Source organism: Malaclemys terrapin, chromosome 5, assembly GCF_027887155.1.
Source record: "Malaclemys terrapin pileata isolate rMalTer1 chromosome 5, rMalTer1.hap1, whole genome shotgun sequence".
In the NCBI taxonomy this organism is placed as follows: domain Eukaryota; kingdom Metazoa; phylum Chordata; order Testudines; family Emydidae; genus Malaclemys; species Malaclemys terrapin.
In genome coordinates this window covers 138,815,734-138,841,184 of record NC_071509.1, presented here as the reverse complement: position 1 = coordinate 138,841,184, position 25,451 = coordinate 138,815,734, and the positions used below count along the sequence as shown (strand labels likewise).

The following is a 25,451-nucleotide window of genomic DNA, read 5'->3' as shown; positions in this document are numbered from 1 at the left end:
TTTTTATATATGTTCCGAGTGACCAGTAAATAAACCCTAGTCAACAGTGAAATTTGAATGTATTTTCATGTGAGTCATTGTTATTGTTTGGTTCATATGGCACTTTCTGGAGACGATCCCCTCCCCGCATTGTGTAGACTGTCACCTTTTGTCGTATCCTTGCTTAGACTCTGAGCAACTAGGGAAACCACCATAAATGTGGGTTATCAGCATTCCAATCCATTTTCTTTCGCATCGACTTGGATTTGTGCATTGTCAGAAACATCTGTGCTGCTTTAGTGGCATATAGTTTTCAAGTCTAATTAGCTGGCTGCTTGTAATCAGGACTATTTCAACTGTTGTCATTCTGAATGTTCTTTTTTCCTTTTTTTTTTTATACCATATTTGCCTGATTGACCTTTTTTTTTTCTCTGTCTTTCTATCGGGCTGCTCCAGGAGCCATGGCTAATCATCTTATAACCAATGCTCTGCTTCGTCCTCATGGCACTAACAACCCTTATAATACATTGCTCGGGGAATCGGCGGTCTATAACAACCCTTCTGTCAGCATGTACAACACACAAGGTGTGCAGGAGTTTCTCTCTAATTTTTTCTAGTGAGAGTCCCATTTTATGTGGCTTATATAGGCCCATTTTTTCTTTTTTCCCTTTGTCCCCCCCCCTCTGTTTTTTTGGAACCGGGTATAAATAATCTTTCCTCTCATCTCAGTACATTTTTCCATTTTCCTTAGGTTTTTTCTCACTAGCCCTACCAAATGACCAGCTTCAGTTTGATAGCCACTCATCAGATCCATTCAAATATCTGGGGTGGTTTTGATTCTTTTAGTTTTAGTCATCGGTGTGTGTTTTGTCCGCTGTATCCATTTATCGCTTTGTTGTCAGTTCGTTTCTTTGTTAAATCATTCATTTTAGAAAGAGGAGCACCTTTCAAGGTAAGTGAGGTCAAAATGGCCTTTGATACCAAGCTACTATTGCTTTTGGAATAGCATATAGAAAAATAAATTGTTAATAGCTCATCAATGTATCTATCAGAAATTATGCATTAAAAAAAAAACCACCCTTGAGCTCTAAGGGGGATATGGAACCAGAAATCTAGACCATTCCAAAGAGAGCAGATTTTAGAGTGGGGGTAATAAATGTATTGTCATATAAATACATGCAAACTACATGTGCATTAAGGAGACCAAATAAGAGCTTCAGGAAACTAGAAACTGGAATCAAATAGCAGCAAAGAGTCAGTTGGACCTAGTCTATAAGATTCTACTGCAAAAATCATTCCCTTGTGACCTATATATTTGTCTTCTTTATTTGCTCTGGTTGCATGAGTAGACCATGTTTGTAAATGAGCATCACAATGCTTTTTGTTATAGATACGTCTATTTACAAATGATATGGGGAATAAATCTGGTATTTGGACGCTTGATCAGGTTGCATCTGTTAAGTTTGATAGTTCAGTCTTTTATCCATTTTTCCCCCCTAGACAACTGAATCATTGGAGAGTAACTCTGCTTTCAAACACAAATACTTTCTAAAATGTCAGCTCTCTTTATTTGCTCCTCTTCTAATTAAGGTGTCCCTTTGCAGTAAGGGGTCTCATAAGAAAGTGAATAAATAACAGCAACAGTGCAAGCAATAAAGATATGTTGTAATATGCAGCGTTGTTTATAGTAAAATTATATATTGACTTGTATCATTAGGGTCTTTTCATTCCAACCGCAAAGGGGAAAGCATATGCATTTGACCTTTTTTCTGTTCATAAATTTCTTGAACCGTACTAACTTCTCACAATAAATTAGATTGCACTAATTCTTGTTAAAGGAACTAACATTAAGCGTGAATTGCTCTGAATTTTAAGAGTTTGCTATATCACAACTGTTGAAGCAAGTTTTGATAATCTGTACAGTTTTGGTATGTAAATATTTATATTTTCTTGCTGGAGAAGTGTTAAGGTTGTTACTGTTAAAAAGATGCTATGCTTTAAGATTAACATCATTTTACATCTGCTTTCAAAACTAGCCAGGGGAAGTTTTAAACTGGGTTATAGAGGTACTGTCTGGATGGCAGCAGGAAATGTCGAGTCAGAATTTGGCTTATTGTAATCCCCAGTTTTCTTGGCTGTGTGTCTCAGGTCTACAAATGTGCTCAGGGCTGAAATATGACAAAAAGTTTCTGCTAGAAAGTGCATTCAAAAAAAAAGGTCATCTAATTTTAAGGCCCACCTGCTAATTTTGTTATTTGCACTGAGTAGAACCTCATTCCACAAATAGTCCCTTTGATTTTAAGGCGCTACTCAATACAAGGGAGCAGAACTGGGGCCAGAGAGGTTATAAGTATGCTAAAAGCAGACCTGTTCAGGGTTCAGTCAATAGAAATTAAAGAGAACTCCGTGAGTCCTGATGCGAGTTAAGCCACTGGATATTTACCATTGACTTCAGTGGGAGCAGAATTGAAGTCGGTATTTCTGGGAGACTACGAGTTTACTGATAACCATAAATATATCATGGGAAGTAAGAAGTGTAATAGATATTGCCTTCAAAACTAAGTGATTGTCTCTGGGCAGGAATTTCTTCGTAGTGTTTGATGTATGTCCCTATGAATTTTAGAGGAGTCCATATTGCAGCCCCAAGTTAGTAAATACAGATTCCACAAAAGGCCTTATGAATCCCATGGGATTCATGCATACTGACCCAACAGCCAAACTAATGGAGCCATTGTGATAATCTATTGAGTCAATAACACATTTTATAAATATCCATTTGGTGCAACTTAAGCATGGCTTCGTGTGCTTCCCATGCACTACAAATTGTCACCGCATTTGGGTTTGTCTTGACTAGGATTTAATGGTTACACCATGCTAGAGAACATCTCCTAGCTAACGTGTCCTAAAACTCTAATGTAGACAAGGCGGTGGTTTCTTGCACCTCCCTCTGAAACGTCTGGTATTGGCCGTTGTCAGAGACAGGGCACTGGGCTGAATGAACCTGGGGTCCAAACCAGGGCAGCAATTTCTGTGTACCAGTGTATGTTAGCTACCTTCTCTGCGCTAGACTTTTATAATGTGCTAGCTAAAACATTCTAGCCAAATGACACTAAATCTTAATCAAGTCAAGCCCTTTGGATCTGCTATTTCTGGGCAGGGAATCTCTGCAGCTGCTCTCCCTTGCAAAAGCAGAGTTGAGCACTGCTTGCGGGAATCTGTTTTCACAAGTATTTGACTTCAGGGGGAGCTGTGTATAGCGCACTTGCAGACCACATGCCCACCTAGCACTCTGTACTGCAGCACAGTTTTGTCTGAGAACAGGTGTTTGCCATTAGGGGCCAAAGCCCATGGAAACCAATGGAAAGACCCTTCAGGTCAGGCCTTAGAAGTCAGTGGTGACACTCTCAATTCCTTTGATGGGATGGATTTGGCCATAAAGGAGTGAATAAGGTAGTAGTTGAGAAATTGAGGGGTTTGCTGAACCATAGAGGTTGCCACAATTTGGACCTGAGAGAGGAGGTGTTTTCACTGGATAGACTGAAATCAGTTTGAGTCTTGGATAAATGGTGGGTGTTTTATAACAGCTTTCATGAAAGATCATTTTAATAGAAGAAGGAAATAAGATAACATAAATGAGGTGTGCCACAAACTAATACAAAATGGGAAATTGAAAGTTACAACTTCATCCTCATCTTTGGTATGTTTGGTTTAAAAGCAAACAGATAAATAAATGCTTCATTGCAAAAGGTTTTAAAATGCCAGCACGCCCTGGATGAACAAAACCCCACAGTAGCAAAACAGTGGGTGCAAAAGATGGAAGACACAATAGTTTAGCAAGGAAATGTGTTTCAATTTCAACTGCCGGGGTGGTTATAACTAACAGTAAGTAACAACATTCATTCTAATGGCATTAAAGGTGTCTGTCTTTCTGAATGGGGAATGCCAGTTTAAACTTTACATTTCCAGATGTTTATTCTTGATTTGTGTTGCACCCTAAAAATGTAAACTGAGATGGAAAAAAATTCAAAAAGGTTTCTTTTTTAAAAGTAAGGTTTATTATTGTGCTCAAAACATTTTTTTGTCTAAAATGTCAGTATTTTAACCTGCAACAAACCATGTAACAGATTCATGTATTCTGGGCAGTGGAAATTATTTCTGTTAACTCTTTTTTCTGCATATCATCAATTTGCTTTTTACTCATGTTTCTCCTACTGTCGCTGTAAGCTTACTTGTTGTTTTTTCTTTCCTTTTCTTCATGCTGTCGTTTAGAGCCCTACAGAGAGACAAGTATGGGAGTAAAGCTAAACATTGCATATCAAATGTAATTTTTTTAGTTCACTTTTATTGCATCACATATAGATGATGTAGTTATTAAAAACAGTTCATTTCTCACAATTCTGAAAACAAAAGAATAAAAACCATATGGATTAATATATATATATAGTTATATTATATATATTGATACAGATTAGATGCTTTTGTTGTCTATTTTCTTTTTAGTGTCATTTACCCAACATAGGTTCTAAGTCTCGTGTAACTGTGTGTGTGTGTGTGTTACATTGTTTTAAATTAAACATTTTTATTTGCAAAGTCATAAACCTTTTATCAATTTATATGTTATATTTCATTATGAAACTTACTCTATTTCAAACGCAATCCATCCACTTTATTTTCCTACAGAATCTTCCAGCCTCCAATTCTATGCATTGGCAGCAGAAATAACAAGCAGTGTCTTCATGCATAAGTTTCTCAGCCATGACCATCAAGCAGACACTGTCGTAACAATCACTCATTACATACAGTCCTTTAAAAATATTTGCTTTTTATTTTCCTTAAACGTTGTGGATCATTTACGGAGACCTTCTAACATGAAAATAAATGGCTTTGTTCTATGTCTGTGATGGCTAGTTTATTTTATGCATAACTTTCCTTGTTTGTTTGGAAATACATGATACAACAATATACCGTATGCACCAGAAATCCAAAATAGGGATGACATATTCAGGACATTTCACTCAAAGAAAGAACAAAGTCTGCAGTAGCTAGCACTTTCCAGTCTTAGATAGATATCCTGAAAGGACTGCATCACAGATATAGACTGAATCCTATATTTTCAGAAGGTACACTAGCAGTGTATTAAGAGTTTTTCTTGCTGATGTGAATGACCATTAATCTTTGTTGTCAACACAGAGCTGCTCTAATCCACCACTGCTGGTTCAGTGTTGTCTGTGTTTTTTGGCAGCATCTGAATGCACTAACTGAAAAAACACATGGAAAGTTTCATACAGTCTCATGCTGGGTGTTCATTCTAGTGATCACAATAGTCATAAGCATGATAGCTTAACATGCCAGGACCTGATTCTCCTCTCACTTAAACTGGATTTACTCCCCTGGCTTCAAAGCAGTTACGCTTTATCTACAGTGGTGTAAGTGAGTAAAGATTCAAGCCCTTGGTTTTTATTTACAATGTTAGTAGGCTTATGGAAATTTATATAGTTCATTAAATAGTTTCAACAAAACCAACTCATTCCCAGAAGGCACTGGCCTAGTTTCTGCAGTTATATATGTATTTTTTCCTGTTGTAGGTCCGAAGTCCTACCATTACAGGGATACATTTTCAAAATGGCAGGCAAGCTTATAACTGGCTGACTCATGCAAATGGGAATTATGTGACTAAATACCCAAGCAGCCCTGATGAAAATGCACCCCATCACATCTACAGTGCCTATAATCCTTACAGCTGCACTGTCCCTGCTATTGAACAAAGCTACCTAATGAAAAAGTAAAACTCGGAAGCAGCTTTTGAAAGACTATAGTGTACGGAGCTTGGCAATAACAACGCGCACAGAACTGTAATCCCTAGCATATGACTACGATATAAAATTCACAGCACAGCATCATGCAAATAATTTTGGTCATGCCCTTGTAACAGAAGGGATGTGATGTATAATTTTAAAAAATCAAACACAGATACACAAGCTAGTCACCATGTAGCAAAAACTATAAATTTTATTCATGCAACTCCATTGCATCAAATGGAGTCGCATTAAATGTAAGGAAGGTGAGAATTTTCCCCCCAAGATCTCACGTATGCAATCAGTTTACTAAACCATGTTTTGGGAATGGGCTAGCTACGCTGTAAATACAGGTCCGCCGCTTATGTAACTTGTCATCTTTCCATTGAAATCAGTGGTGCTAGGACAATTTATACCAGCTGAACATCTGCCCCATAGATTTCCTAGTTTTAAGGAACATATAAAAGAAGCTGAGATAGCATTTGGGAGCAGCTATGTGTGATATGAACAGGAGCTATTTGGAGAGGGGCTGTTCCTTCTCTTAAGCTACTGACAAATCAAGTGCAATACCTGATACCAGATATCATTTTCAGTGGAAAAACCTTAATCTTATTAGCTAGAGCTCGTGTTCCCATGTAAAAGATTATTAAGCTTTTTTGTTTTTTCCATGATGCTACTATTGTTATCAAACCCAATCTAATTTTTTTAATTTTGTTTGATATCAATTTTTACACAGCTGCTGTGTTAACGTAGCAACACAGTGCAGCACTGATTGATTAAGACAGTGTGATGTTTGTACGAGTCCTGCGCGAATGTCCTGTTTTGCCCAAGTCACCCTCTCTTGTGTGATGTTTTTCAGAGGGGCTTCTGAACAATGCCAGGGATACAAGTGTCATGGATACTCTACCACTGAATGGTAACCACGGCAACAGCTACAGCATCGCCAGTGGCGAGTACCTGAGCAACTGTGTGCAAATCATTGACCGTGGGTATAATAACCACACCGAGACTGCCCTAGAGAAAAAGATCCTGAAGGAACTCACCTCCAACTACATCCCTTCCTATCTGAACAACCACGAGCGCTCCAGCGAACAGAACAGGAACCTGGTGAACAAACTCGTCAACAACATTGGCAGTGCGACTGAGGACGACGCCATCGTCCTCGACGACGCCACCTCCTTCAACCACGAGGAGAGCCTGGGCCTGGAACTCATCCACGAAGAGTCCGACGCCCCCTTGCTGCCGCCGAGAGTTTATTCCGCTGAGAACCACCAGCTGCACCACTACACCAGGAGACGGATCCCGCAAGACAACAGCGAGAGCTTTTTCCCCTTGCTAACCAACGAGCACACAGAAGACCACCAGTCGCCCAACAGGGATTCTCTGTATACCAGCATGCCCGCGCTGGCTGGCATGCCCGTCACAGAAAGCGTTACCACCAGCACCCAGACCGACCCCCCCACGGCCAAAAGTGGTGATGCCGACGATGTGTACTACAAAAGCATGCCAAATCTAGGCTCCAGGAACCACGTCCATCAGCTACACACTTACTACCAACTGGGGCGAGGCAGCAGTGATGGTTTTATAGTCCCACCGAGCAAAGACGGGACTTCCCCCGAAGGGAGTTCCAAAGGACCTGCTCACTTGGTCACTAGTCTATAGAAGATTAAGCAAAAATGTAAAACAACCAACATCCCCTCCCTCTCCTCCCTAACACCTGGTTTACTGTTCTGAGTTAATACAAGCAGTGGTAATATTGTGCGTACTCCTAAATCTTCGTGCTGTTCTAAAAAACAAACAAACGGTCAGACTTTTTTTTTTACTGGAATTTTTAGGCCAGCCCGGGGAGAATAATAACTGATGAAATTCCACCCCTTTCCTCCCCTCCCTCTCTCAGACAGACTTCATTATGTTAATGAAAGAGATACAACAGATAATGGCACACTTCGTGGCCTTCTCGAGTTATGCTGTGTTTGTTTAAACATCCTTGATGCTCTGTTGCTATTATTACTGAGGACCTGATTTAAAACAAAAATAAAAGGCCAAAACGTGCATTTGAAACTAGTAGCGATGACGCATCTCGGTGGGAGTGCTGCACAAAGAACAAAAAACAACAACAAATAGCAAAACTGTTTATTATGAATCTGTATCACATAATGGTTTTTGGTCACTCACAACTTGATTTAACTGCAGCGCGCTTAGCTGTGGGAGCAAACAAAACAAAATCTAATGAAACGGAAGGGAATTCTAGAATTATATATGCGACGCGCATATTTTATGTTTTGCTGTATTAACTGATGATAAAAAAACTAATGGCAGAAAAAAAATTGAACAATTTCTATGTAATGTACAGATACTAGCATTGCACATATAGTCTGCTTTTTGTTCCTCCAGAACTTGCGTCCCTGTTAATGTAGTGGAAAAAAAAAAGAACTTTTTCTGTTGTGCTGGTCTTGCAAATTTGTCTACCAGTAGGAGCAAGGTTTTTCATAAATCCTTTTTTGCCATTGTTTTCTTTAAAAATTTCACTGGGCAAAAAAAACAAAAAAAACAAAAACAAAAAAAAAGTCACTTTCTAAGGCTCGTATTCTAGAAATACGATCACAAATTCTTTCCAACCAATGGAATTTTCTTTTTCTCATGCTTTCTCTTTCTTCAGTCGATGTATTGCCAACAGAAAATTTTGCAGATTAGAGCAGGGCAAACTTTATGTTTACAGTGCACAACCAGTAATAATAATAATAATATGAAGCGTATTTGGCAAGCCGTCCCTCACCCAGGCAGTAGGCACGGTACTAGAAGCCAAGAGATCTCTTATAGTTATAGCTGGGCTTCTGCATGTGAAAACAATATCCCTGTAGGAGTTAAGAGTCTTCAGGCCTCAGTCTGGTTCCCAATCTAGGCACATGTACTGCAGTGGTTAAAAAAAAAAAAAAAGAAATTTGACTGTCTTATAACAAGAATTTGAAAACCAACTATTTTGAAGTGATTAAAAAAATCCTCTGTTCATTATTTTCCTAACAGGAAATTTATTTATTTGACAGGATTTGAAGTAATGTAGGCTTTCCGGAGGTAAATTAGCAGCACAGATTATAATTTTTTTTTTAATTTATGATCCATTTTGTATGGTCTCAAAGTTGAATGACCTCATTACTAATATTTGTTGTAAAAGTGAAACTTGTTTGCCAACCAATAAACAACTGATTAAGATTTAGAAGATACTGGATGTACTGTACGACTAAACTTTCTCTTCATTTTTCTCTCCCTTCCTGTCTTCGGTACAAGAGTTTTGATTCCTTTAGGCCCCAGGTGAGCAGAGCCAAGGCAAGGAGCCCTAGATGAATAACTTAAGCACAAAAATTATATAGCTATGGCTGACTGGAAGGTTCTAGAAAATCTAGCTAGGTGTACTTTGTCTTGGGGTAGGGAACAGATGAAGTGAGCCTGCTTTTTAGCGGGTTACTGCATAGGTCTAGTGGGTTTCTACGGTCTAAACTAGCCTATGACATGAAGATAATTTGAGTACAGTATTTCATGTGTTGTACCTTTTAAGCACTGCAATATCCATTATATCTTTTTGGTACTTTGGTTCTTCTGATGTTACACTCAGTTGGTAGTGTGGCAAAGAGTAAAACAAGTCCACATTAGGTCTCCCTAGCCACCCTTTGTGGTCTTTATATTTTAATGGTGTGGACCAATGAGAAACAAGTTATCTAAAAAAAAAAAAAAAAACACTGGATCCTCCCAACTATTCCATGGTCAATTTCAGCCACTTTACAAAGACCTCCGGTTTCTAACAGGAGCTTGATGGTCCCTCCGAGTATTTAACAGGAAAGACATATATAAATTACTTTCCCAATCTGGGGTGTCTCCTTTATTTGTGTTGCTTGCCGGTGTATTGCCATACCAAATTCTCCTCCAACTCACCTTGAAATTATTTTTTGAATAGAGCACAATTATATAACTTTCCCAAAGACAAAATATGTAAGTTAGAAAAATCAACACAATGGAACAGAAAGATTGACAACAAAAATAAGTGCCTCAGGGCACCCTCAGCACTGACTATAAAGTGACTCAGATGCTAATTCTCATAGAGCTGTTGTGCATTGCTCTGTCGAGGTCTGGGCCTGCTTCCATGCAAGTCAGTGGCAAAACTCCAATTAACTTCAGTGAGAGAAGAAGGACTTGGGGTGGGTAGGTGATGTCTCCATTATTGCATGCTTTCCCTGTTTGATGAACAAAATATGTTGGCTACACAGTTCTAGACTATAGGCCACATTCTGTTATTCTTTACTCACCCTGGGTAGTACTTTATTCTGCAAGCTGCTGTACTGACTTCAGGGGCATTACTCCTGAAATAAAGTAGTAATCAACATGAGTATTTAAGGGTATTAGACTCTGGCCCTGAGAAATCCCAAACAACACAACACCACACACTATTCGTTATCTGGGTGGCTTCTGCTAGCCACTTATTCAGATTGGAAATATGTGCTGAAGGGAACCCCATTTTTGAGTGTAGGAGGTAACCCCAGAGAACTGGCTGCAGACGCTAGATTTTACACTCAGTAACAAGCAGCATTCTCCTTCAATGGAACAATTGTCTTTGTAACATTGTGGGAAACATCTACAACCCAGTCTTCCCTCTTGGTCTTGATGTTGCCAGCCTGATGCCCTAAAACTTGCTGCCCTTTTTATTATTATGGGGTCAGTGTGATTGAGACAAATGGCATGCTGTAGATTTACACATGCAAAGGTAAAGACAATTTCAGATTCTCCATGGACATAACTTCAGTCCAGCGAGTCAAGTGGACATTGTTGATGATCTACTATGCTTGAATTAGATATATTTTTGAGAAGGACAAAACCTTCAACAGCAGCAGACTCCCAAAATGCTTGTAGAAGGACATGGCAGAATTAAATTCATGCAGAGGGTAAGATCTTTCACAGTGATTGTTGTCATAATAAAAGGCCAGCGGTTAATAAAGGTGGCATTTACTGGTGTGTCTGATGTAGAACAAGAACTCGTTTATGGTTGATACATTGCTCTATCAATGTATCCTAGTGAAAATTTTATCCTTGTGATGTTGGCAAGGTCATGGTCTCCCTACCTTATTCATTCCACTTCCCTTTATTCAACAGTCTTCCTTCCCCTCATCTCTCTTATTTTCCCTCCATTTGTCAATCTGTGCTCTCTCCTCTAACTTCCCTCACTTCTCAACTCTCTGGGTACAGGAAACACTTCATTTTACAATTGTCTATATTCATCCCATGCCAACCTTGCATTACAGTATCCATTCTTATGGATGTCTTACAGACATTGAAAAGGTTGACTCCCAATACGGAGGGGATACAAATTCTATTTATGTTAATTAAATTAATCCAACATAGTTTTCACAGAGTCACAGAAACGTAGGGCTGGAAGGGGACCTTAATTCCCCCAGCACTGAGGCAGGACTAAGTAAACCAAGCCCATCCCTGGTGAGTGTTTGTCCAAACTGTTCTTAAAAACCTCCATTGATGGGGATGCCACAACCTCCCTTGGACGTCTGTCCAGAACTTAACTCCGTGGGAGTTAGACAGTTTTTCCTAATATCTAACCTGAATCTCTCATGCTGCAGATTAAGCCCGTTACATCCAGTCCTACCGTCAATGGACATGGAGAACAATTGAGCACCATCCTTTTTATAACAGCCCTTAATATAGTTAAAGACTTGTATCAGGTCCCCCCTCAGACTTCTTTTCTCAGGACTGAGCGTGCCCAGTTTTAAGCCTTTGTTGCTTGGTTTTATTTCTTGACCTTTACTTTAAGGCATGGTCCCATGTTGTGTCAACCATTTGGACACTGACACGGTGAAGGCTACTGTATGCTGACCTACAGTCGCAGCACCGTGGATTATCCTGTGTCAATGAGTACCGATTTTAACTGAGCTACAGTGTGCTGATATCATCTGCATAATCTGCAGTCCATAAAATTGAACTCGGAAGTTCATGAATTCAGTCCTTGGAGTCTGAAAATTTCTGCATGTAGCAGTGAGAACGTCAAAGCTGCTAGCACTTTCCAAGTATAAGAATATTTTGAATACAAAAAACATTTGGAAAGCACAGCAGATAAAAATAACTGAAGTGTGTGTTTAGGTGTGTGTGTGCACACGGGCATGCCTGTGAGAGAGACACAACAGTCAGCAGCAGTGAATGCTGTAGTTTCGGCTATACATTAGTTTATATTTTAACATGCTCAGAACTTTCCAAAACAGAAAGCTTTTGGGCTGAATTTGTATGCTTTGCCTATACTAGAAGGAATTTGGTTTCCCAAGGCTCCGAAAAAATTCATCTGCCTTTTTGATTTATGGGGAAATGAAAAAAGAAATACATCTTTCCAGCCTAAAAATACCTTGATCACACTTAAAGAAAACAAAAGGAGGGGGTCAGGCGTCAACAAAAAATGGATAAATGGATGGACGCTCCCACTTTTTTGAAAAATTTGGTCTGAAGTTAGGTTCCTAAATCCATTTTTAGGTATCTGAATAAGTGGCCTGATTTTGAACAGTGACTGAATTCAGTGGAGCTGCTGACGGCTTTGCACCTTTGAAAACTAGGCCTCTTACTTAGGCACCTAACTTCAGACATCCTGTTTTGGAAAAATCTTGTTCACAATCCTTACCTGGAGTGCTTACTTTGCTGGGATTGGGGGAAGAATGAAAAGCATTATATGATGTCTGCTTTGTGATTTTAGACAGCCCTGAGCAACAGGCAGTGGGTAAGCTGCATTCTCCAGGAATAGCCCTGGGAGGTGCTGTGACGCAGGGATCCTTGTAATTTGCTGCTGGGCTGCATGCTAGAGAACTGAACCAACTCCACCCATTTCCCATCCCTTCCAACCAACCTTCTCTGATGGGGAAGCGGAGTGTAGACAGCGATTACTTCCATGTAGTTCTTTGTGTGGGCATGTTGCAGAGTAAGCTATAGGTAATTGCCATGACAGCTCGCTGGCACTCACTAAGATTTCAACCCCTCTGTCTATAGGCTGACTGCAGATTGTCTCTGTCCGGCCTGTTTGGCATCAAGGCTGCTGCCGAGATAATTTGCATTAGAGAAATCGTGAAAATCTGGATCTCTAGAGAAAAAACTAAAAGAAGGCTGTCGAGAGCTTTTATAAATATTTTACTTTCCATTCTCCTCCTCTCCCATAAGGGCTGTCTCTAAAGAACATCTGGCAGCACTGGCTTCTAAATGTCTCTTCTGCAGCTGGGGATCAGTAGTACGCAGCCGTAGTATGGCTACATCCCCTCTTCCTGTCAGAGCACCCCAAAACTGCAGACAGGAAGGGGCAGAGGTGTAGGATTTACTATGCTGGGCCTATGCCACCAGGCAAAACCCCAGGCGGCTGCCTAAACTGGGGGCCAGGATCTGGCCTGAACTAACTTAATGTATAGCTGCTTATCTAAAAATAGCACAGCTATGTAATGTTACTGGAAACTGAATTGCACCGCCAAGCTTTGCAATTGTAATAGTGCATCCTTAACGTAGCAGTCGCACTGGTTTCTTGCATCACACACACACCTGCGCAGAACAGCATACGCAAAACAGAACACCCTGCAGACTTCCACAAGAAACAGGAATAAAAAGATACCTTTCCCTTCTAAAAACTGGCTATGGAGACCCTAAGAGCACCCAAGCTTGAACTGCGATCACTGCTAGTGTCCCTCCTCCATGAAAAATAACGGAAAAGGAGGCAAGCTCATATTTATTTGTAGCTATTTAACCTCACTTGCTGCTGATTTTGGTTAGTGACTATTGCAGGGGTGAAATGTTATAAGATATTAATAAGCATAGAAGTGTAATGCAGTCTGGGGGTCTTCTTTATGGTGTAGAATTCTGAACATCTCAGGGCACAACATTGAAATCAGATAATCTTGTTTTGTTAAGCACTGATTTTTATTTCCTCTGTATTGTTGTTTTGAGTCTTTGAAGTGGAGATCCGCAGAGACAAAATTACCAATAGCTCTGTGATCGGGGAAACTGTTGACCATTCCTGATACGTCATTGAAGTTAGGTCAATTTACACTATTTTCATCTGTAAGAGCAGTTGGTCTGGGATCAAAACAACCAGAGTTTTGCATACTCCCACAGCAGTCAGTGAGCCAGATCCCTCGCTGATCTATGTCAGCCTAACACCACTGAAATCAGTGTAGGTCACATTGATTGACACTAGCTGGTTACCTTTCAAAACTGCTCCGCTCCAAAGATTTGGCCAAAATTTGATGCACTCTGAGTACACTGTAGGCTTTCTCATACAGTAATCACTACACATGTGGATATCCCTGTGACCTACTCAGGAGCTCTGGTGTGCAGTCATTACAGGATTGGAATCAGAGGGAGTACTCTAAAATGGCTCTGTGTAATTGTGTGTCATATGGAAACGGGTAAAAATCACTGAGAGCAACTTCCTAGCACCTAGGAAAGGTGCTCTTTTAAGCTGCCAGACACAAGCATCACTCCATGTATATAACATTTTATTTGTAGGATAAGGAAAATCTGGAACGATAGAGAAAATATTAAAAGAACGCTGCCAAGAGCTTTTATAAATATTTTACTTTCCATTCTCCTCCTCTCCCTTGTCCCTCCTCTCTTCCCACCAATACCAGCAGAGGAATTTAAAACAGTATTTGTTTCCCTGCATGTTTCGTCATCATTCATTTGGTTCCTCTTTCTAATATAGCCCGATAGAGCAGCATGCATCTATAGTCTTCCTCTTGTCTTCGCCCCAAATGTATACCAGAAAGTAGCATGCAGGTAGAAGCCAACCCCAAGTGAGAATACAACGTAAGTGTAGAATAATATGTGTAATGTGCACAGCTCAGAAGATGTTGCACAAAGCGTATGGATAGAGCCGATGTCGCAATAAGCAGCTATTAGGGTTGGTTCAAACACATCTGGGACCTCTTCCAAAACCATTCACTTGCTCCCACAGCCTGGCATCAAGGCGGGGGAATTCCCTCCTCCTCGCTGCCCTGAATTTGCTCTGTGATGCCGCTGTGAGTGGGGGGGGACAGGGAGAGAATGGGTGATGCATGTGTACGTGTTTGGGGAGTAGCTAGGGGTACGGTGGATGATGTTTACCTGTTAAAAAGGAAGAAGAGGACCCATGATTTGTCCCAGGCGGTGCTGTGATAAAGGGGAGACCACATGGTCCCCAGAGAGTTTGAGTTACAAACCCAGAGGCCTCAGTCAGTACAAAGCAGCTCATATACCTTATAGTGCAGCACCAGTGCCTGAGCAGTAACCACCACTCTAGTATTTCAGCCCATTCCTGCTGTGCTAGGGCCAATGCAGCTGGCGGTTTGGTACCAGTATCTGAACATCCCCTGGTGCCAGACGCAGACGTCCGTGGAGATTTAGTCTCCCTGAGGAGGAACAATAAACAGCTTGACGTTCAGTCAACAGAACTTGAACCCAGCGTGTGCGTTGTTATGGACATTCTGAGCATTCACCTCAGAAATTCCGTGGTTGGAAAATGCCGCACAATAGCCCTGGGTTAATAAAGGGAAATGTTCTTTCAAACATGTGCATTGAACAGGAAAAGATGACTGAGGTTCAGAAAAAAGAACCATCAAGTCACTTCTAAGGAGGAGCCAATCAGAAGGAACTTTGCATGTGCCTTCTAATTGGTTCATCAGAAGTGCATAATTGTTTTCACTACTCAGTTGGAATGAGTCAGTATAGACCAACTTACATATACAGTCTCATTGGTTAACGTTACTCCCCTACTGCTGAACTCTGGTCAGGCAAACAATTGGATCTACGGACTTGCCAAGTGAATGTTTCTAACTAATCAAGAGTCAGAACTTCCTGCTTTTATGTAACAAAATCTTATGGGTTTCTCCACAACTGGAGACTGATCCAGAAAACAGGGAGGAAAAGGTATCTATAGAAGCTACTCATTTTTGGCAAGTTGTAAGAACATATGGATGATAAACGAAACAATATGTATACGACGTCCTAGGAGATATATTCTGTTTAACATGGAAACACTGTAGACTAGCCAAGTTAGTTTTAATTTGGAAACCTTTTGTTTCCAAACTGAAATAGCTATTACAGGTGCCTGCTACTTATCAATCATATAATTCATGCACACATTTCAGCTGGTGATATTCTTACCCAAAAACATGCCAACAAAACATTTTCTTAACTACTAGCAGTTTGCTTGGTTTCCTTTTCCTCTGTGTATATTCTTTTCTGTGTCTATTCCTTAAATGCTCTGTACAATCACATGTAAAACACCCAAGCTAAAAATCTCAATAAAAAACTCCATAAAGATGAAGCAGCAGGACAGTGCAGTTATTATGAACTTGAAGCAAAGGGTTGATATTTTGACAGAGCTTTTTAAAAAAGAAAACCGAAAACTCACGAAGCAGCCATCTTGCTCAATTGATATGCAAGTGAACTCCTCAGCCGGTGTAAATCTGAATAGGCCCATTCAAATCACTGAGTTACAGATCTGGCTGACAACGTACTTCTTGAAAGCCAAGTCACTAGTTAAAAGGCCTGTTATTTCCCCAACACAAATTAATCTGGCTTTGCTTGATGATCTGCTACTTGGTCTAATAGAAGACCCCCCTACAAATAAGCTTGCCCTGGTAAGCAGAATAGAGGAGACAGGAATTTTGTCCTTATGCTGTGCAGTATTTATGTCATCTCTGTGATGCTATATGTGGTAGTGGTAACACTAGCTTTCTTCATGTCCATGTCCAGTGTGAGTAATGTATTATTATATGCAGTTCTGTGGCCGCGAGAAAAGCTAAGGAATGCCAAGAAAGTAACATAATGCTGCCCTTCACATATATAGATGACCCAATATCGTAGTGTGCCAGTTGTAATTGACTGCATGTTACCCTACAACTCTAAAAAGGTTATTACCAGCAGCAGGACAGTCCTTGGGTAAATTATGGCTGTAATAAAACTGTTTTCAACCTGTCTCCCGCCACTTACCTTTGAGGCATTTACTTCAGCATTTAATTTGGATCCCAGTGGCAGAAAATCTAAAAGTCTGCTTCCAAATGCAGCAAGATGTTAACACGCTCTGAGGACCTTGTATAATAGTTACAACAAAGATCTCACCTACTTCGATGTCTGTGAAACACCATTGTTTTCGTTGGAGAAAGCTTTTGGGGAGAGCATCAAGAGATAACAACCAGACCATGAATCAATTGGTCCAACAAAAGACTAATGGGAATTTTGAACAAATCCCCTACACAATAATAATAATCCTGGCGTATCAGTTAAAACTTAGATCCCCCCACCCCATTCTAGCAGTAGGGGGGAAAATAAGTCTTTTGTAGTTTATTCTTGCTGTGGTTATTACCATGTCTGGCTTGAATGTGCCAAGAACATTGTTGCTTCAGTTTCACGTCCCTTTCAGTCACATTCGATGGCCAGCTATAAAGAAGTGAGTGCACACTCGGGGCTAGCCTGAGAGAACTAACAAGATGATGCTTTACGAGCCAGCACCAAACTCAAATCAGCATTTTAAATAAAATGGGCTGGGATAAGAACTCCGGCGCCCTGCGTTCCACCACCTTTGCAGCAGGAGAATAGTGGCTCAGCTCTTTCCGCTGGAGTCTATGCACATGAGTTCTCTGGAGGGAAAAAAGTCAGGGACTAGGGCTCAGTGAATTATTTTTAGCAAATAGTAAATTGGCTGAAAAATGCATTTTTGGGCCACTGAAACTAATCATGAATTGAGTGAATTTAAGTGAATAGTTTGGGCCCAAAGAAATGATTTTTTTTAAAAGTCAAAGTGGTTCATTTTGACCATGTTTCAAAATGACATTTTGTTTTGAAATTTAGCTACATTTATTTATCAGAGGGGAAACACAACCAAAAAGGGTTCAAAAAAATCCAAAAATGAAACAAAAAAATGTTTTGGGGTTAAACAAAACATTTTATTGGACCTGAAACAAAAAATATTTTGTGTTTTTCATTTTGGTGAGAAACCCCCCAAAATTCAATTTCAGTTTGAATTTTCAAATTCTTTTTCCAGATTTTTTGGTCCTGACCCACCCAAACAAACAAAAACCCCCACACAATTATTTGCTCAACTCTTACAGTGCTATTGGTTCCACATAATCAAGTGGGCAATGAAATCTGAGATGAGCCTGGCCATTTGACCGATTCTCCCTTCTGCCCCCAAAAGCAGGGAATGCAGGTCCCAAATGGAGATACACTTGTAAAAAGGAGTTAAGCAGCTAAAAAGCAAACTGCTGTTAGCTTTTCCCTTCCAGTTTCCATGCTCCATTGTGAAATTATTATGGGGTTACCACTGCCAACACGTGTTGCCACAAGGGGGTTTGAGAGACACAGTATTCCCATATGGTTGGACTAGGAACTAATTGTGTGCTCTCAGAGCCTGTGCTGTGGAAACACTTGTCAAATGCTGAGTTTTTAAATGGTTAACAAAGAATCATGTAAATGAAATGAAGCATAGTGACCACAGTGAATTCTTAGTTGAAGTCACACACAGTTCTTTACATGTTAATAATTTGATACAAATACCAACAATTACATAAAGCCTTTCCCCTGATGGACTCCAAACACTTGACACATGTTCAGGAATTCAGCATTCCCTCGGGAAACTGATGCACTGAAAGTTGTGACCCTCCCAAGTACATAGCGTGTCAACGGCAGATTCGGGAGTCCTGTGCCCTAACCACTAGACCAATGCACCCTCCTCGTTAGCTTTACTGATAATGGATCAACTAGATCTGATTTTCAAAAGAGTCCAGCAGCACGGTTGAAAACAACAAGAAATTTTCCCCATGTCCAGAAAGACTGATGATGCACTGCCCTTGCTCCTTTGGCCAAGGATCTCTAATGGGACTCTCTTTGAAGCCCAATAACTCTTCAGTGACAAGTCTGTGCTACTGCGGTGCATACTGATGAAAGGCACACTCTTCCTTGAGTCTGAGTATGCCTCACTCGCTTCACCTGCTCCCAGAGGTCATCATCCTACCAGGTTTTGTTTTCTCCAGTTGTCTCTTTTTAGGTTGGTGATATCCACAACGGAACCCCAACGGTGACATAGCCAGTACTGAGTAGGGTTTGTATGTGACAATGTCACACTGCTAAACCAATCAGTTTACCTTCTAATTCCCCAGATCATCCTTTGGGATTCAGCTTCCCGACCTGTGTTCTCCGCTCTGTATTTGTGCGTTTGATTACTCCGTTATCTTTGTCCTTACTGAATCTCCTTTTATACAGGTCAGACTATTCCCCAGCTATGCAAACCCATGCTACATTGTTTTGGAGACTTGCAGTAAGATAAAGTATGAACTTGATTGCCTGCAGAAATTGTCTGAAACTTACCAAACGAGATTCTTATAAGGACAAAGGTAAAGTGGTTCCACATAAGTTCATTAGTGAAACCTGTATAGTTTAGATTCAGATACTGAATATCTAATCTCTGACCTTTTTTAGTAGCCATATTACAAGCTATCTATCTAATCTGTGTTTCTCTAGTTTCCTTAAGAGAATGCCTCAAGGAACTAAATGAAATGTCATATAATGATATACTGGGCCCACTGCATTTCCTTTATCCATTCAGCTTATTATCCTAGCTAAGAAAAATAATTCAAGTTAATTCACCATAATTTTTTATTGGCAAACCCATTTCATCAATTATGTCACCTTCTTTTTCTGTAGATGCTTACAATGGACTTCACTATTAAGGACCCAATACCTCAGCACTGACTTCAATGGAAAGACTCAGTTCCATCTGTGGGTGTGGGATTAGGCTCTAATTGTGCTAGAAATGTACTGAGTATTGATGCTAAGCAGAAATGAGAGCACTTCACTAGTTCTGTACTTCCTCTCTCTCCATGTTTTCCCTTTTCCGGCCTTCTGGGGACCTCATCTCTCTGCTCTGAGAGCCAGTGTTTCCATATTCATTCTGTTGGGCCCTTTAGCACTCTAGGCTGAACTTCACAGGCTGCCTGATGAGATAAATATTTTCTGGTAGTTCGTCTTTAGCCTATTTACTGCCTCGTAACCTCTCTGTTTCCTCATTAACTACGATTGCATTAAGCTGTGAGTTACTCTTACGCTTCTTAAGTGAAGGCTGCAGCAAAGTAGCTATGAGCCATTTCCTCTGTCACCCTGACATCTGTTATTTGCTCTTCCTGCCTGTTAAATGCACAACCTACATTTTATTTAGTCATCTCCACAGCCTCTGATGTACCTGTACACTTCCTTGTTCCCTTTTACGGCCTTTGCTCCTACAGGTCCTTAACATCCTCCTCTTTCCCCTGGTAATTTCCCCTTCTTCCCATGTTACCCATTAGCTCTTTTTGCTCTAAATAATTTCAAAGTGTCTGCTTTGCTAATTGCTCTAGCAATTGACTGGGTGTAGAAATGAAACATACTGGCCTGTAATTCCCTCATGTTCCCCCTTTACCCTGCCAAAGATGGATAATCCCAATTAATACATCAGTTCAGTATGGTTAAAGAGGATGACCCAGTGGCTTATTAGAACCCTTATTTCTGATTTTCTAATGACTGTCCTATAATTAAACAGGATAAAAATAAAAGAAATCAATAAAGATATTTATCAAATGGAGAATCACTATATCAATTCTTATCTTGATGCTTGCAGATGGAAGGAATTATGGATTCACTAAAGCAATGCTCCCACCACCTCCTTAGTGCTAAAGAGATGTTTCATTTAGTGCACATCAGCAAGAGGACAGCAGCATTTTAGGAACCCACAACCTAGTCATCCAGGTAGCTTAGTCTACAGTCAGCTTTACCTGGAAATTTACCTTTGTTCATGCTATACACACAGAGAAGTTAGATGAAAACATCAGACATTCTTGCTGGAAGGTTGCACCATAACACTTCTTTATATCCTTAGAATCCAGAATTAAAATACTCAGTCATCAAAACACAGAGACAAAGCAGACTTCTCCCTAAGGCAGAGAGCACAAGTAACTCCACCTTGTTTTAGCTTGGCTCTTTCCAAACCGCCTCTGAATGTACCTTTCACTACAATGCCCTTTAGTCTGTGTGAGGGACCAGGAATCCCTGCTCTTAAAGTGATAACTTGCCATTCCAACACAATCCTCAATACACCTTGCTGGGTCAAAAGTCTTCCTTTGAGTTTTGGACCATTTGGTAGCATCAAGCTTTCCAGCCTGGTTGGACAGAATCCTGGCATTATTCTTTGTAAGATTTGTGGCCCAATCTGCAAAACCTTATTCATGTAAGTAATGCCATTGACGTCAATGGGATACTGATGTAAGTAAGGCCTTCCTGCATGACCAATGGTTTGAAGGATCATCCTTCAGTTTTCTGTGTGAGCCAAACATGCAGCTTCTCAGGTTTCCAGTAGTCCCCAGTCTGGTTTTAGAGAACACCTGTATTCTGTTTTTAAAAAAAATACATTTATTTTCACTGGTTTCACATAACAACTGATTTATTGCAGGGCTCTCCCTCTCGTTTGCTTAAGACAGCAAGGTATCAGAGAATTATATCACTTCTTTTCTCATGTTCCCTCCCTCTCCTGTATTTAATAGTCGATCTAGCTTATTAACCACTTCTGTCAGCTTCAATCATAGAATCATAGAATATCAGGGTTGGAAGGGACCTCAAGAGGTCATCTAGTCCAACCCCCTGCTCAAAGCAGGACCAATTCCCAACTAAATCATCCCAGCCAGGGCTTTGTCAAGCCGGGCCTTAAAAATCTCCAAGGAAGGAGACTCCACCACCTCCCTAAGTAATGCATTCCAGTGCTTCACCACCCTCCTAGTGAAATAGTGTTTCCTAATATCCAACCTGGACCTCCCCCACTGCAACTTGAGACCATTGCTCCTTGTTCTGTCACCTGCCACCACTGAGAACAGCCGAGCTCCATCCTCTTTGGAACCCCCCTTCAGGTAGTTGAAGGCTGCTATCAAATCCCCCCTCATTCTTCTCTTCTGGAGACTAAACAATCCCAGTTCCCTCAGCCTCTCCTCATAAGTCATGTGCTCCAGACCCCTAATCATTTTTGTTGCCCTCCGCTGGACTCTTTCCAATTTTTCCACAAACCTATCTTTTCCACAAATACTATCTTTACTGCCATTGGTCTTCCTGTCTGCTTCGGTAGACTCAGAGATTGATGGCAAAAAGGCACTGCTTCCCAGAGGGAAGATAGTCTAGGACATGTGACTGCATGGGGTCCCAACCTAAGCTATTGGAAATGCTGGCCGTGGAGACTGCTGACATATGACGTGAGTCATGTGTACTCTGTTCTAGGAATTAAGAAAAAATAACTAAAACTAGATAGGAAAAACAATCACCTTTCAGTGACACTAGTGTAAATCTAGAATAACTCCATTAAACTCTGTTGGAGTTCCTTTGGATGTGCGTGATAAAAAAACAAAGCAGAAGCTGGGTCAAAGTGTTGAACACTTAGCTGTTCGGAGTCATCTAGGCGACGAATCACAAGACTGGGTGCCTAAAGTGAGGCTTCTAAGACCACAGTGAGGCACTTAAATTTTCAAAAGTGCTGAGCCTCCAACAGCTCCCATTGGCTTCAAAGGGAGCTGCTGGGTGCGCAGCTGAAAAAACATCAGGCCATTTATTTAGGTGCTGAAATGTGGCCATAGAAGCCTAGTTCTGGGCACCCATTTGTGAAAATCTTGGTCCTAGTAGTGCTTTGCAAATCCAGGATCCAACGCTCTTCCCATGTGAGAAACGATAAAAACAAATAAACTGGGAAGTCAAGTCAGCACTAGCTGAACGTTCATCTGTCCAAGCGAGAAGAGATTCCAGGTAAGCAGCATTTTTGTGTGACCTTGTGACAGGGCACGCTTGCCCCTCACTGATCCTGCAGGGGTTAACTCCACCTGATGGGCTGAGGAGGCCACACCCCCTCAGCCCTGCTGGGCATGCTCCAGCTGGAAACCAGGTATAAAAGGGAACAGCTCAGCTCAGTTGGGACTGACCACCAAGGAGGCAGGACGTATGTTGCAAGCTCCAGCCTGGGAGCTGCTGAAGCCCTAGACCGCAGGAGCCAGGGGTGCAGAGACACAGGCGGATATCCAGGTACCTGCAGACACCCGAGAGAGGTCAGAACCACTGGCAGCAGCACAGGCCAAAGGACCCGGAGGTGTCCAGATATCTACATTGGGAGATACAGTAGGAAATGGCCCAGGGAAACTAGACAGTGGACCAATTATAGAACCAGCCATTAAGTCAGTGTGTTTCAGTCAGATCCCCTGGGCTGGGACCCGGTGAAGTAGGGAGGGCCCAGGTCCCCCTAATCCGGTTACCCTGACTGGCCACTAGAGCACACAGCCCTCGGAAAGAGGGAAGCCTTATCAACTCTGGCCACTAGGCCACACAGCCCGGCAGAGAAAGGGCAGCCATATTGACTTTGGCCCCTAGGCTACACTACTCCAAGACAAAAGGGCGATTGCGCAGACTTAGTCATGGGGCCATAACAACCCTTACTTTGCCACATGACAGATCTCAAAAATTCTTCCCAAATGTATTGCTTTTACTTCTTAGTGTCACATATATTCCATAAAATGTGCATTTTTGAGCATAAGTATTTCAAGATTACATATGCTTTTACACTTATTTGTCTAAATCAGGGATTGGCAACCTTTCAGAAATGCTGTGCCGAGTCTTCATTTATTCACTCTAATTTAAGGTTTCGCGTGCCAGTAATACATTTTAATGTTTTTAGACAGTCTCTTTCTATAAGCCTGTAATATATAACTAAATTATTGTTGTATATAAAGTAAATAAGGTTTTTAAAATGTTTAAGAAGCTTCATTTAAAATTAAATTAAAATGCAGAGCCCCCCCGGACCAGTGGCCAGGACCCGGGCAGTGTGAGTGCCACTGAAAATCAGCTCACGTGCCACCTTCGCGTGCCATAGGTTGCCTACCACTGGTCTAAATTTTGGATGGTTTATGAACATCAGTGTCCACAAATTGTTGGCCACCTGGTATTATTAATTGGCTTTCTTTTTTTTTCTTTTTTTTTTTTTTTGCTGCCAAATTATCAGTCATAATCACTGGCTTCAATACCAACCAGCATTTATCTGTGAAGACATTAAAATATGTAAAATATATTGGCTGTTCTAGTTCAGCTAATGAGATTTACCCCTTTTGAGTGAAATCAACTAGATCAAAGTAAAACCTCAGTACCTTAGAATTAAAATACAGTTTTTCCTATTCTAGTATCATAAAAAGGTTTTCAGCATGTGACTTCCCATAATGCTTGATCATTCTGTTTGTCACAGTTTTGTTCAGTGAAGGGACTGAGTTCACAACCTAGGGTGTCACTTCACGCACTCACTGAGCCCAAACTAGCCCAGTTTTCAGACCTGTATCCTAAATTTCAGACATTTAGCTACTGTCTTGGCTTGCAGGGACACTGAATCATTATAGTACTGCTTAAGTACAGTAGTTAGCATTTCAAATTCTGAAGCAAGCATATCTCAAAGGCTGCATAATCGCATGGAAAAATAATTAAAGCCAGTGAGACCATGAGTGGTCTTGAGCAAAACTACTTTCCCCGGAAGATAAAAAGGTAGTAATCATACTGTTTCTTTATCATGATGCGCAGTGACTACGCAGGCATGTTGGCAATGTAAAATAGCTGCAAGTGTGGCCCAATGGGGACACATTGCTACGATTCATCTATTTATATAAAAGGGTCATTCCGTAAGTGGCTGTTGATACCAGCTGGAGACAACGTGTCATACTAAACAGGGTTGACTTTTTGCACCCAGGCATTTTAGCTGACAACAGTTCAGGGTTGTAGTTGGCCTTGACAAGCCTGGCACTCCAAGGAGGAACAATACAACCTGCAGTGCTAGGGGAGGGGGAAATAAATGAGAAAATGCATCCCACTGTTACAAAAAGAAATCCCAAGAATACACATGCGTGCCGTGCAGCTAAATGGGGAAGCATGGCTCCACAGGTAGCAACAAGGTGACATCTACCTTCCTAAAACTAGATGCAATACCCTTATCCTGCTGTATGTTTAACTCTCTTAGAGCGTCGGGTTTGCCAGCAGCCAGAGGGCGGGAGAGGAGCTAGTGTGTTGTGTGCAGTGATTTGTATGTGTCTCTTGCCTAGTTCTGTCCTCATGCCCCTGAGGAAGTGAGATATGTTACTGGGGTTCTCTGCCATGGAGAACTCTGAGGAAACCTCAAGGAAGGCTCGGAAGGAGGGAAGAGAAAAGCGGGTCAGTCCTTTCCCCAAATCCTGGGGATGCCCCAAGATCTGGATGGATCTTGAAGGCTCTGCCAGACCCAGGGCTGTTGGGGTGAAGGACTTCTGTCACTCACCTCAGCTTCAGTCATTAGACAGGGGACAAAGATTTTCTCTTGAAGTACCACTAGCCCATCCGAGACCCCCAACAATGAAACTTCCGTCCTACCACTGTAAAGCTCAACCCACCCTTCCCAAACACTGCTCCCTTGTCCCACAAACCTCGCGTCCTGCCCTCTCCCACCCCACTCACTTCACAAACAATCCCTCCTTCATCCTTCATTGCCCACTCTTCCCTTGCCTCCAGCCCATTCTCCTCTGTCCTCCTGTGAAATCACTGCAATGGTCCCTCTGATTTTATCCCTTCTCCCATACCTCCCACTCCCAGAGGGGCAGAGTTCAAACCCTAGGGTTT

At 41.2% G+C, this 25,451-nt stretch overlaps 1 protein-coding gene across 27 annotated transcripts in view; it reads left to right on the top strand.

The window, feature by feature from the left end:
- ADGRL3 (adhesion G protein-coupled receptor L3) overlaps nucleotides 1–25,451 on the top strand; it is an 802,265-nt gene that overhangs the window by 765,101 nt on the left and 11,713 nt on the right. For 13 of the 27 annotated variants that reach the window (XM_054030130.1, XM_054030140.1, XM_054030135.1 and 10 more), the window contains one exon: nucleotides 6,634–9,000. The exons of 2 other annotated variants lie outside the window; for them this stretch is intronic. In XM_054030130.1, coding sequence (XP_053886105.1) covers nucleotides 6,634–7,436 — 803 coding nt within the window. In that variant the 3' untranslated portion in view covers nucleotides 7,437–9,000. Of the gene's footprint in view, nucleotides 1–435; nucleotides 565–4,248; nucleotides 4,301–4,659; nucleotides 5,033–6,633; nucleotides 9,001–25,451 lie in introns of those variants that run through there. 12 more of the 27 variants (XM_054030141.1, XM_054030143.1, XM_054030142.1 and 9 more) reach the window with 4 other exon arrangements.